We start from the raw sequence: 15114 nt of genomic DNA on the forward strand, positions 1-15114 counted from the left end.
TAATCACAGAATAATAGAACGCTTCCACTGCCCATCACCTGACCCCCACATCATCAGGCATCCAGAAAACAGTGGATTACAGCTGAAAGAGCTGCAAGCTACACAAGAATGCGTTTCTAGGGAAACCAGTGACAAAAAGGGAGACACAAACACGTATACTAATGGAAATTGGAGACTCTAACACATGGCAAACATCAAACACAGCCCAACTCCTAGCCAAATTAACACAAAGTCTCACACTAAATGTTCTTACTACCCAAATAAGAACCTCAATAAGAACTTCTCAACCAAAAATTACAAGTCATGCTAAGGGGAGAAGAGTTCAAAACTAGTTCAAAAGCTACTTCTTGGAGAAGATCAATAAATTTAATAAACCTCTAGCCAGCTAACAAAGAAAAATAAGAGAGAGAACACAAATTACTAATATAAGAAAAGAATAAAGGGTCATTATTACTGATCTCATGGACATAAAAAGCAAATAAATGAATATTATGAACAACTGTATGCCTACAAGTTTAGATGAAATAGACTAATTCCTTGAAAGACTCAAACTATACCAGAACTCACATAAGGAGAAATAGTCTGAATAAGCCTTATATCTATCTTTAAAAATTGAATCAATAATTAATAACCTTCCAAAACATAAAGCACCAGGTCCAGATGGTTTCACTGGTGAATTCTACCACATATTTAAGGAAGAAATGATACAATCTCTCTAGAAAGTCGAAGCAGAGGAAATATTTCAGAACGCATTCTTTGAAGCCAGCATTATCCTAATACCTCAACCAGATGAAGACATTATAAGAAAGAGAAACTCTAGACCAGTATCTCTCACCAAAATAATTGTAAAATTCCTAAACAAAATACAAACAAATTGAATTAAACCATGCATTTAAAAGAATTATACATCATGACCAAGTGGAATTTGTTCCAGGTAGGTAAGGTTGGTTCAACAATTAAAAATCAGTTTATGCAATCAACCACATCAAGAGGGTAAAGAAGAAAACTTACGTGATTATATTAATGGATGTAGAAAAAGCATCTGACAAGGTCCAACACCCATTCATATAAAAACTCTCAGCAAACTAGAAATAGAGGGAAACTCTTCAACTTGATAAGAATATCTACAAAAAACCTACCCTAACATTATACTTAATGGTGAGAAACTGGATGCTTTCCCCTTAAGATAAGGAAGAAGACAAAAATGTCTCCTCTTATCACCCCAATTTGTCATTGTGCTGGAAGTCCTGGCTAGTACAATAAGACAAAAAAGGAAATAAAAGGTATACAGATTGGGAAGGAAGAAATAAAACCATCTTTGTTTGCAGATGACATGTTTGTCTCTATGGAAAACTCCAAAAAAATCAACAAAAAACTCCTGGAAATAATAAATCATTATAGCAAGGTTGCAGGAAACGAGGTCAATATACAAAAGTCAATTACTTTCTTATATACTAGCAATGAATAATTGGAATTTGAAATTAAAACACAATACCATTTACAATACTTAGGAAAGAAATACTTAGGTACAAATCTAGCAAAATATGTACAAGAGCTATATGCAAAAACAGAAGATCTCAAATAAATGGAAAGATAATCAATGTTCATGGATTGGAAAGTTCAATATTGTCAAGATGTTGATTCTTTCCAACTTGATCTAAAGGTTCTACAATCCCTATCAAAATCCCAGCAATCTATTTTGTGAACATTGACAAACTGATTCTACAATTTATAAGAAAAGGCAAATGACCTAGAATAGACAGCACGACAATGAAGAACAATGTTGGAGGAGTGATGCTCCCCAACTTCAAGATTTACTATAAAGCTGTAGTAATGACTACAGTGTGGTATTGGTGAAAGAATAGACACATAGATCAATGGAACTGAATAGAGAGCCCATAAATAGACCCCCACAAATATAGTCAACTGATCCATGACAAAGGAGCAAAAAGGCAATTCAATGGAGCAAGGATATCTTTCAACAAATGGTACTGAAACAATTGGCCATCCATATGCAAAAAAATTAATAATAATCTAGACATAGAACTTATGTATTTCACAAAAATGAACTCAAAATGGATCATGGACCTAAATGTAAAATGCAAAACTATAAAACTTCTAGAAGATAACATAGGAAAAATATCTAGATGAATTTGCATTTGGTGATGAGTTTTAGATACAACACCTAAAGCATGATCCAGGAAAGGCAATATTGGTAAGTTGAATTTTATTTGGAGTAAAAAGTGCTCTGTGAAAGACACTGTTAAGGGAATGAAAAGACAAGCTACAAACTGGGAGAAAGTAACTATAAAATACATACTTAATAAAGGACTGTTATCCAAAATATACTTAAAGCTCAATCATAAGAAATCAACTCAGTTAAATGTCAAAATATCTAAAAAGACAGCTCATCAAGGAAGATATACAGATGGCAAATAAGCATATGAAAAGAAGCTCACCATCTAAGGGAATGGCAAGTTAAAACAATAATGAGTTACCAATACATGCTTATTAGAATGATTAAAATAAAAAATCTAGCAATACCAAATGCTGATGAGGATGTGGAGCAGCAGGAACTCTTGCTGTGTGGGAATGCAAAATGGTAAAGCCAGTTTGGAAGGCAGCTGGGCAGTCTCCCACAAAGCTAAACATAGCCTTATGATTCAGCGATCACTACTGGGTATTTACCCAATTGAATTGAAACCTACATTCACAAAAATCCTGCATGAAAATATTTAAAGCACCTTTATTCATAATCACCCCAAACTGGAAGCAACCAAGATGTCCTTTAAAATATGAATGAATAAGCAAACTGTGGTACCTCCATACAATGAAGCATTAGTCAGCAGTAAAAAGATATGGGTTATCAAGCCACAAAAAGACATGAAGGAACAAGCCAATATGAAAAGGCTATATACTGTATGATTCCAATTATATGACATTCTGGAAAATGCAAAAACAAAGACAGTAAAATAATCAGTGGGTGCCAGTGGCTCAGGGAAGGAAAAGGATAAGGAAGTGAAATGGGAATTTAAGGCAGTAAAACTGATCTGTATGATACTGTAATTTTGCTTACAAGATATTATGCATTTGTCAAATCCCATTGAACTATACAGCACAAAAAGCAGACCTTAAGGTATGCAAATTTTTAAAAATCATTTAGGAAGTTTAGGGAATCCCAGGGAGAAATGCAGACCGTGAAGAGAAAATCTAAGTGCATTACAAGTGTGTGAAACAACCTCATTGAAGGGAATTAGGGGGAAAGGTGCTGCTCTGAGTACCTTTGGAAATGAGAGTCTGTAAGATGAAGTCAATAGGAGCTTCATGTGATCACTAGTGGGCAAGGTTGTTTCCCATGCGGTACAGGTTAACAATTCTGATACTCCTATATTTGTGTACTGGGATGGAACAATTCAGTCAATCAATGATAAATGGTGGGAGTGGGAGTTTACAGATAAAAAAGGGAGGAATTTAGAAAAAAAAGTAGGAAGTACACACACAATAATGTGTGTGAACAGTTTTGTACATTGAAGGTATTATTATTATTATTTATACATAATATTTATGCCCTGAAGGTATTATTTATTATGCATAAAGTATTATTACTTTCACATTATTTCATGCATAATTTGGACCAGGTACTTCAGAGGCGAGAGACCAATCCAAAAGCTCAGAATTTTTTCAGATACAGCTTTTAACAAATTTGTCTGTCTTCTGAAGTGCTCATTTAATTTGTCTAGACTGATTCTGTTGTATGGTCTATAGGAGCTGTGTACATCAGAGAAGCTTATCATAAATACATAGAGCAAAGGAAACAGCTTATTAAGAAAATAAAGTTGAAAAATATAACATAAACTGCTCCTAGGTGATGCCAAAAAGTGTGGGTAGAAAGTAGAAAATTTTTCATATTTTGTTTGAGATACTACTAAATACCTGAATGTTTGCAAATACACGATCACATTTTTAGCACAGCATAGACTGAACATCTGGATATTTGAATTTTTCTCTTTCCAGCTGCTAGTGTTGATACAGTATACACATAGGCAAAGCCTCAAAGTTAAATTATTCCCAAATGCTTTTAACAGCATTTAATTAAAAATAAAATTTCATTCAACAACATCCTCGCCACCTTCTTTTATGTATCCTGTTTTTCGTATCTGCAGGAAGTGGAGGAGGGTGCACCAAAAAAGAATCTTTCTACTGCTCTTCAAATCAATAGAAGGCTTGAGGAGTAAATACACAGAATTTCAGCTTCAGATACACTGTTAACTTGCCTCAATACACAGGCAAATAATTTGCCACAGATTGAAAATTTGCTTTATTTAAATCAAACTTCCTGACTATTAATAGCTGTGAAACACTAAAACACATTACTGTACCAATAAAGTGTTATCTATTCGAATCTTTTTAATACACAAATACATACATAGTTGCATACATACTTACATGTATACATATATGCCACTGCAGAATCTCCTTTAAGAATTTAAGTAGCAAAATCAACAGTCAATTGATTTGAAGATAGAAATATGGAGCAAGTGAATTTCTAAGAGCCCTTCATATGCCAGGATTCCGTACTTTTACTTATTCGATATGTCCACACTCTCCTTCATTGACTTTGAACTGATAGCAGCAATATTTCCTGGAGCCAGGAAATTATAATTTTCTTCTTACCTCTGAGCATCCCTCTGCTCTCCCTCCAGCCCCACCCATACAAATACACACAGACCCACCACAAATGGTTGCAGATAGTTTAGGATTTGTAGTGCAAAGGGAATGGGCATAAAACAACTTTCTTTTTCTTTCTTTCTTTTTCTTTCTTTCTTTCTTTCATACTGTGTGACTCATTCATCATTCTGTACAATTAGACAAATGAAAAGATTTCTTTGTTTTGACTTGATTAGCAGTTCTTTTCAGATTCATTATGTGCATGGCTGCAAGAACAAACATGGTACCTTTCAGCAGCATCTTATTCGTCAGGAAATTCCTCCTGCCATGATGCGTGGGTGGGGAGGACGGGGTGATGTGATCCAGATGCACAGGCTGCCCTTTGCCAGGAATGCAGATGTGTTTTATCCGCACATGCCCAGATGGTGACCCCTCTGGCATTATTAATGTGTCCCAGCTGCCAGGTTTCCTCCTTTGCATGCATGTGCCTCAATTTCACATATTTCATGCGTTTATTTATGAGGCACAACATTCCTACATTTCATATGTGGCAGTTATTATTAAAAATGAGAAGTTCTAACTGCTCTGGAAATTGATAAAGAATCTTTTAAATCGCTCTGAAATGTGGCCCTCATTTCAAAATGAGTTCTTATACAATTATTGAATTCATCATGCAAACTTCTGACCTTTCCCCTTGCATGCTGAGAAAACACGGCACTGGGTATCCACTTTAAAGATAGTTAAGAAATTAAATATTTGCATACACAATACATTATAATGATTTTTTGCTTTCCTTTTATTTCTGATCTCCAAGGCCTATATTTTTTTAAGTAGCATGTGTATACATTTGAACATTGCTATTTACTGTTAATTAAATCCAGGCATCAAGTAAGAGAAATTTGGAATCTTCTAGAAATAGGTTGTACTTATAGACCTACAGGGAAAGAACTAGTTTTATAAGAATATAGTCCAGTCATCACTTCAAACTGTAAAAGAGTGTAGCTCCACTGATTAGAGGAAATGGATTAGTCTTGTAAATTTTGGCTTATAATCTAAAGTATAAAACATAGGAGCATGGTAGTTTCACTAAATTAAACTGAACTGAATCTTAACTTTTTATTTTAAAAAAATTCAGCATTTTGTGGGGTAGATATAAAAGTGAATCAAATTCTTAAAACAAAAAGATGAAAAATGCAAATGAGAGATGATCAGATTTTGAAAGATGGAGTTTATGTCCATTTCCTCTTTTAATATCAGAAGTAATAAACTAAGAAAAAAGTCAAAATCTATCATTTATCATAGCTAACAATCTCTATGATCAGCTATGGGAAATGAATGATCTAGATACGGAGGAGATTTTTCAAGGGGCTGCACACTTTCATTATCACTAGTAGAGTCAAAGTTGCTGACGCTGAGTGCTAAAGGAAACATATCTTGAGTCCTGGTTACCTAGCATGTGGTTTGTGGCCCTCATGAAAACTACTCTACTTCCTTAAGTAAAACCTGTTTTTCCTGTTTAGATATATACATCTTTATCTCAATATCAGAAAGAAAGGTGCAAACTCATTCATTAGCTTTGACGGTACCCACAAAGTAGAATGGAAAATTAAAGCAATGATCTGACTAATTTGGACAGAAGTAAAGAGTATTTACCCTTCCCTGGAAGTACTGCCTGTAATTTAAAGACAAAAAAAGTAAGTTATTATAAGATATTTTTTCCTGAACTCTCCAAATAGTTACTTCAGATTTGATCTGTGTGTATTTTTGTTCAAATGCATATATATAATAACAATTGTAGTGTTCTCTGAAAGAAGATTTAGAGCCACTCTAAGAAGACTTCAGATCCAGGCCATTTATGAGATGAAGAAATAAAAAACCTGGAAGATGTCTTCTTATTTGACATGGAAAGAAGAATGGCTGTGGCCTTGGGTCTTTTTGGTTTAAATCTTGAAGTTCTATCAAATAATTTTGGTTATTGACTTTGAGATTATTATAACCAAGTTCTCATTAAAGGACCCAAATATACTCACAAACTTTTTTTTCTAAGCCACTTCTTTTTATCACGAAGATGAAGAAAGTAAACAAACAAATGACATCAGTCTTTTTTATACTCAGATGACAAACATGTGACATGCGTGCTCTGGCAAATTTTTCCACATCACTGGCAGACATAATTAACTGATCATGATACTCTTTACTGCTAAACTAAGACCCGATCTCATAATCTCCTTCAACAGAGTATTGCCAGGTGCCACTACATATTAAAGTCTACACCTGAGACAAAACCTCTTTGCCAGCCTCCTCGTATATTGGTGCTGAGCATATATAGGTGGTTAGTCTGAATGTGATAAAAAATAAAAGATCAAAGGTTATTGCTATTGTGGTTTTTATAAGGAGGTGAGTAGCTGGCATTAGGCCTGATCTATAGAGTAAGAGTGTCACTATGGTAACCATAACAAGTCATTGACCCGACAGCTCATCAGCACAGTCTATCCTGCTTCCGGCCAAGTGGGACTGAGGCCAGAAAACTTAAAGGACCCTCTGAAGGCTACTTGGACTCAGGTCAGTGGTATAGGCCACAAAGGGGTTACACACAGAGGGACACGAAAGAGTCTGATCCACATCTGGGGCTGCCTGGACAGGGCACCAATAACTGAAGAGAAAAGACAAGAAGAAATATGGTGGGTTGAAGATCCAATCATCAGGGACAAGGTAACCCAACAGTGGGGATGCGAGAGTAGCCCTGCAGAGCACAGTGGGACAGCAGGCAGGAGAGTCCCAGACGCTGCTGCATTGACACCACTCCCTCCTTTGCCATCGCAGTGCATTTGTATATGTGCTGTCATAGTAACAACAGCCGCTCGGCTCCCTGTAGCTCAGTACTGCTTCCAGAGCACTTTCCCAGCTGTGATCTCCTTTGTTCCCCACCTCAGTCAACACAGGGGAAGCAGACATTGTGTCCCCCGATTTTACCACTAAAGTGCATCTCATTTGTCCAAAATCACATAACTGTTGCACCCTAAAGTTCCTTTCATCTGAAATATCTGTAGAAGGAGGTGACAGAAGATGCATATTTTGGATTATTTCCCATCCTAATGTTCAAATAACTGTGCCTTCCATAGCTGCACATGTACAGAGCAGCTTGCAGGTGGGTGGTGAGCCAGGTGCATGTTCCAGACAGGATGGTGAAGGTGGCTTCCCCCTGCCCCAGAGTAGCTTCTGAATCGTGTAATAGTAGAGGTGCCATCTGGCCCTCAGTCACTGAAGGAGCCTTTCTGTTTATCTCTCTGACAGCTGGTGACCCTGTTGCAGATGTGGGTTGTCCCTTAGTTTTTCACAATAAAACTTCACTGGTGGTGGAGACAGGAGAAGATGTGGAAGAGTAGGACGCAGAGATAAACTTCCTCCCCACAGATACATCAGAAATACATCTACACGTGGAACTGCTCTTATAGAACACCCACTGAACACTGGCAGAAGACCGCAGACCTCCCAAAAGCCATGTGGAGGACAGTCTCTTGGTGCTCCAGCCGAACATCAGGGCTGTGCCTCTGAGGTGGGAGAGCCAACTTCAGGACACTGGTCCACAAGAGACCTCCCAGCTCCACATAATATCAAATGGCAAAAATCTCCCAGAGATCTCCATCTCAACACAAACACCCAGCTTCACTCAACCACCAGCAAGCTACAGTGCTGGACACCCTATGCCAAACAACTAGCAAGACAGGAACAGAGCCCCATCCATTAGCAGAGAGGATGCCTAAAATCATAAAAAGGCCAGAGACACCCCAAAATACACCACCAGATGTGGACCTGCCCACCAGAAAGACAAGATCCAGCCCCATCCACCAGAACATAGGCACTAGTCCCCTCCACCAGGAAACCTACACAACCCACTGAACCAACCTTAGCCACTGGGGACAGAAACCAAAAACAACGGGAACTACGAACCTTCAGCCTGCAAAAAGGAGACCCCCAATACAGTAAGATAAGCAAAATGAAAAGACAGAAAAACACATAACAGATGAAGGAGCAAGATAAAAATCCACCAGACCTAACAAATGAAGAGGAAATAGGCAGTCTACCTGAAAAATACTTCAGAATAAAGATAGTAAAGATGATCCAAAATCTTGGAAATAGAAAAGAGAAAATTCAAGAAACACTTAACAAGGACCTAGAAGAACTAAAGAGGAAACAAGCAATGGTGAATAACACAATGAATGAAATTAAAAATACTCTAGAAGGGATCAATAGCAGTATAACTGAGGCAGAAGGACAGATAAGTCACCTGGAAGATAAAATAGTGGAAATAGCTACTGCAGAGCAGAATAAAGAAAAAAGAATGAAAAGAAATGAGGACAGTCTCAGACACCTCTGGGACAACATTAAACTCACCAACATTCGAATTATACGGGTCTCAGAAGAAGAAGAGAAAAAGAAAAGGACTGAGAAAACATTTGAAGAGATTATAGTTGAAAACTTCCCAAATATGGGAAAGGAAATAGTTAATCAAGTCTAGGAAGCACATAAAGTCCCATACAGGATAAATCCAAGGAGAAACACACCAAGATACATATTAATCAAACTATCAAAAATTAAATACAAAGAAAACATATTAAAAGCAGCAAGGGAAAAACAACAAATAACACACAAAGGAATCCCCATAAGGTTAACAGCTGATCTTTCAGCAGAAACTCTACAAGCCAGAAGGGAATGGCAGGACATATTTAAAGTGATGAAGGAGAAAAACCTACAACAAAGATCACTCTAACCAGCAAGGATCTCATTCAGATTTGATGGAGAAATTAAAACCTTTACAGACAAGCAAAAGCTGAGAGAGTTCAGCACCACCAAACCAGCTTTACAACAAATGCTAAAGGAACTTCTCTAGGCAGGAAACACAAGAGAAGGAAAAGACCCACAACAACAAACCCAAAACAATTAAGAAAATGGGAATAGGAACATATATATCAATAATTACCTTAAATGTAAATGGATTAAATGCTCCCACCAAAAGACTGGCTGAATGGATATAGAAACAAGACCCTTATATATGCTGTCTACAAGAGACCCACTTCAGACCCAGGGACAAATACAGACTGAAAGTGTGGGGATGGAAAAAGATATTCCATGCAAGTGGAAATCAGAAGAAAGCTGGAGTAGCAATTCTCATTGCAGACAATATAGACTTTAAAACAAAGACTATTACAAGAGACAAAGAAGGACACTACATAATGATCAAGGGATCAATCCAAGAAAAAGATATAACAATTGTAAATATTTATGCACCCAACATAGGAGCACCTCAATACATAAGACAAATGCAAGCAGCCATAAAAGGGGAAAGCGACAGTAACACATTCATAGTAGGGGACTTTAACAACCCACTTTCACCAATGGACAGATCATCCAAAATGAAAATAAATAAGGAAACACAAGCTTTAAATGATACATTAAACAAGATGGACTTAATTGATATTCATAGGACATTCCATCCAAAAACAACAGAATACACATTCTTCTCAAGTGCTCATGGAACATTCACCAGGATAGATCATATCATGGGCCACAAATCTAGCCTTGGTAAATTTAAGAAAATTGAAATCTTATCAAGCATCTTATCTGACCACAATGCTATCAATTACAGGAAAAAATATCTGTAAAAAATACAAACACATGGAGGCTAAACAATACACTACTTAATAACGAAGTGATCACTGAAGAAATCAAAGAGGAAATCAAAAAATACCTAGAAATAAATGACAATGGAGACATGACGACCCAAAACCTATTGGATGCAGCAAAAGCAGCTCTAAGAGGGAAGTGTATAGCTATACAATCCTACCTTAAGAAACAGGAAACATCTCAAATAAACAACCTGACCTTGCACCTAAAGTAATTAGAGAAAGAAGAACAAAAAAACCCCAAAGTTAGCAGAAGGGAAGAAATCATAAAGATCAGATCAGAAATAAATGAAAACAAAATGAAGGAAATGATAGCAAAGATCAATAAAACTAAAAGCTTGTTCTTTGAGAAGATAAATAAAACTGATAAACCATTAGCCAGACTCATCAAGAAAAAAAAGGGAGAAGACTCAAATCAATAGAATTAGAAATGAAAAAGGAGAAGTAACAACTGACACTGCAGAAATACAAAGGATCATGAGAGATTACCACAAGCAACTCTATGTCAATAAAATGGACAACCTGGAAGAAATGGACAAATTCTTAGAAATGCACAACCTTCCAAGACTGAACCAGGAAGAAATAGAAACTATGAACAGGCATATCACAAGCACTGAAATTGAAACTGTGATTAAAAATCTTCCAACAAACAAAAGCCCAGGACCAGATGGCTTCACAGGCGAATTCTATCAAACATTTAGAGAAGAGCTAACACCTATCCTTCTCAAACTCTTCCAAAATACAGCAGAGGGAGGAACACTCCCAAACTCATTCTACGAGGCCACCATCACTCTGATACCAAAACCAGACAAAGATATCACAAAGAAAGAAAACTACAGGCTAATATCACTGATGAACATAGATGCAAAATTCCTCAACAAAATACTAGCAAACAGAATCCAACAGCACATTAAAAGGATCATACACCATGATCAAGTGGGGTTTATTCCAGGAATGCAAGGATTCTTCAATATATGCAAATCAATCAGTGTGATACACCATATTAACAAATTGAAGGAGGAAAAACATATGATCATCTCAATAGATGCAGAGAAAGCTTTCAACAAAATTCAACACCCAATTATGATAAAAACCCTGCAGAAAGTAGGCACAGAGGGAACTTTCCTCAACCTAATAAAGGCCATATATGACAAACCCACAGCCAACATTGTTCTCAATGGTGAAAAACTGAAACAATTCCCACTAAGATCAGGAACAAGACAATGTTGCCCACTCTCACCACGCTTATTCAATGTAGTTTTGGAAGTTTTAGCCACAGCAATCAGAGAAGAAAAAGAAATAAAAGGAATCCAAATTGGAAAAGAAGTAAAGCTGTCACTGTTGGCAGATAACATGATGTTATACATAGAGAATCCTAAAGATGTTACCAGAAAACTACTAGAGCTAATCAATGAATTTGGTAAAGTAGCAGGATACAAAATTAATGCACAGAAATCTCTTGTATTCCTATACGCTAATGATGAAAAATCTGAAAGTGGAATTAAGAAAACACTCCCATTTACCATTGCAACAAAAAGAATAAAATATCTAGGAATAAACCTACCTACGGAGACAAAGACCTGTATACAGAAAATTATAAGACACTGATGAAAGAAATTATAGATGATACAAATAGATGGAGAGATATACCATGTTCATGGATTGGAAGAATCAACATTGTGAAAATGACTCTACTACCCAAAGCAATCTGCAGATTCAATGCAATCCCTAACAAACTCCCACTGGCATTTTTCACAGAACTAGAACAAAAAATTTCACCATTTGTATGGAAACACAAAAGACCCCGAATAGCCAAAGCAACCTTGAGAAAGAAAAACGGAGCTGGAGGAATCAGGCTCCTGCACTTCAGACTATACTACAAAACTACAGTAATCTAGACAGTAGGGTACTGGCACAAAAACAGAAATATAGATCAATTGAACAATATAGAAAGCCCAGAGATAAACCCATGCACATATGGTCACCTTATCTTTGATAAAGGAGGCAAGAATATACAGTGGAGAAAAGACAGCCTCTTCAATAAGTGGTGCTGGGAAAGCTGGACAGGTACATGTAAAACTATGAAATTAGAACACTCCTTAACACCATACACAAAAATAAACTCAAAATAGATCAGAGACCTAAGTGTAAGACAGACCCTATCAAACTCTTAGAGGAAAACATAGGTAGAACACTATATGACATAAATCACAGCAAAATCCTTTTTGACCCACCTCCTAGAGAAATGGAAATAAAAACAAAAATAAACAAATGGTACCTAATGAAACTTCAAAGCTCTTGCACAGCAAATTAAACCATAAACAAGACCAGAAGACAGCCCTCAGAATGGGAGAAAATATTTGCAAATGAAGCAACTGACAAAGGATTAATCTCCAAAATTTATAAGTAGCTCATGCAGATCAATAACAGAAAAACAAACAACCCAATCCAAAAATGGGCAGAAGACCTAAATAGACATTTCTCCAAAGATATACAGATTGCCAACAAACACATGAAAGAATGTTCAACATCATTAATCATGAGAGAAATGCAAATCAAAACTACAATGAGATCTCATCTCACACCAGTCAGAAGGGCTATCATCAAAAAATCTAGAAACAATAAATGCTGGAGAGAGTGTGGAGAAAAGGGAACACTCTTGCACTGTTGGTGGGAATGTGAATTGGTACAGCCACTATGGAGAACAGTATGGAGGTTCCTTAAAATACTACAAATAGAACTACCATACGACCCAGCAATCTCACTACTGGGCGTATCCCCTGAGGAAACCAGAATTCAAAAAGAGTCATGTCCCAAAATGTTCATTGCAGCTCTATTTGAAATAGCCAGGACATGGGAGCAATCTACCATCAACAGATGAATGGATAAAGAAGATGTGGCACATATATACAATGGAATATTACTCAGCCATTAAAAGAAACGAAATTTAGTTATTTGTAGTGAGGTGGATGGACATAGAGTCTGTCATACAGAGTGAAGTCAGAAAGTGAAAAACAAATACCATATGCTAACACACATATATGGAATCTAAGAAAAAAAAAGGTCATGAAGAACCTAGGGGTAAGGTGGGAATAAAGTCTCAGACCTACTAGAGAATGGACTTGAGGATATGGGGAAGGGGAAGGGTAAGCTGTGACAAAGTGAGAGAGTGGCATGGACATATATACACTACCAAACTTAAAATAGATAGCTAGTAGGAAGTAGCTGCATAGCACAGGGAGATAAGCTAGGTGGTTTGTGACCACCCAGAGGGGTGGGTTAGGGAAGGTGGGAGGGAGGGAGATGCAAGAGGGAAGAGATATGGGAACATATGTATATGTATAACTGATTCACTTTGTTATAAAGCAGAAACTAACACACAATTGTAAAGCAATTATACTCCAATAAAGATGTTAAAAAAAAAAAAACTTTACTGGTGGTGATTTCTGTCTATGTGGGGAATGTTCTCATTTATTACCAGCTACATCCTCTGCAGCGCTACCCGAAAACCCTTCTCAGGAAGAACACCACAGTATGTATTCCATTCATTCTTTCTCCACCACACCCTTAATTTTAACCATTAGAAAGTATATTTAATATCCATTTTCCTGATGCGGAGGAGGGTGTTACACCTCTTTGACCCTTTGTAGCAAAACTGGAGATTTGCTCTACTGCTGTGCATTCACATTCATATTTAATGGTATTCCAACATGTCTGTGAAATTTATTATTTTAGACATCAGCTAGTGAAGGCCTGGAGAAAGAGAAGTGAAACTATTGTTTAAATTTTTTAGAGCACTATTTGCATGTTGACTTTTTCCTCAGCATTTTATTGGATCCCATGCTAAGTCACATCACATACATTTTATCATAAAGCAAGAGTTGGAAGTTTGTACTTCTAACAACTATGTATGTATTTCATGTCTGATAAATCATGAGTAATGGACAAGCTATTACTCTCATAACAAATGAAGTTTAATATTCCAGTGCTCACTTTAATTCCCATTGCCAACCTCTTGAAATGTATATAATTCCATCAGATCATTCACAAAACTTTCCAAAGGGCTTATAAACTCATAATGTGTCCACAAGTTTGTTCTTGCTCTCTGTGTTCTTGTTCTGAACAAGATCTGAATCCAATCCAGATAAAACTGATGAGATGAAGAGAAAATGTGTAGTGTTCAATGATAATAAGGCAATGTCAAATTTTGATCTGTGTAGGAGAATAAATCATAAGTTTCTATGAAATATTTTTATGATTTTTTAGCCATTCATGTATACTTTTTTAATCCTCTAGAAAAGTAGGAGAGATAAATATCAATTTTTTCTTCTACTTTGGAGAAGGAAAATATATTCAGTGAGAGAAACCAGATAAATAAATGTAAAGATAAAGATTGAAATTCAAATAAATGAATTCTGGTTTATGAGTATCTTAATTTAATCCCATTTGGGGAAGAGCTTTAGGGTGGTATTAAGAGACCTTCTAAATTGGCCAGTTTGGAGTTTTACACAGCCTTTGTAGGGCCTGGTTTATCCATCAGTAAATGGACATATGGTATCCTTTCTCCTTCTTACAAAATATAAGTTGTTTAAAACTTGTGAAAGGGATCTAAGTTTTGGATGAATTGAAATTTACTTGTTTTCATCCCCTGAACATAATCCATATTCTATTTCAATGAGAATGTTCACTTTTCTACTGTATAATGAATTACCTGAGCTAAATGCTGTATTTCTGTGCACATGAAGAGGAACTCCAATACCAA

The 15114-nt window shown here is 36.4% G+C and overlaps 1 protein-coding gene across 1 annotated transcript in view; it reads left to right on the forward strand.

Moving 5' to 3' along the window:
• The window catches only part of RNF175 (ring finger protein 175), a 64539-nt gene that overhangs the window by 16272 nt on the left and 33153 nt on the right, over window positions 1-15114 (forward strand). Inside the window, 2 exon segments of the mRNA XM_073804675.1 lie at window positions 7963-8009; window positions 13777-13884. Coding sequence (XP_073660776.1) covers window positions 7963-8009; window positions 13777-13884 — 155 coding nt within the window.

Source organism: Tursiops truncatus, chromosome 5 (genome assembly GCF_011762595.2).
Source record: "Tursiops truncatus isolate mTurTru1 chromosome 5, mTurTru1.mat.Y, whole genome shotgun sequence".
NCBI lineage: Eukaryota > Metazoa > Chordata > Mammalia > Artiodactyla > Delphinidae > Tursiops > Tursiops truncatus.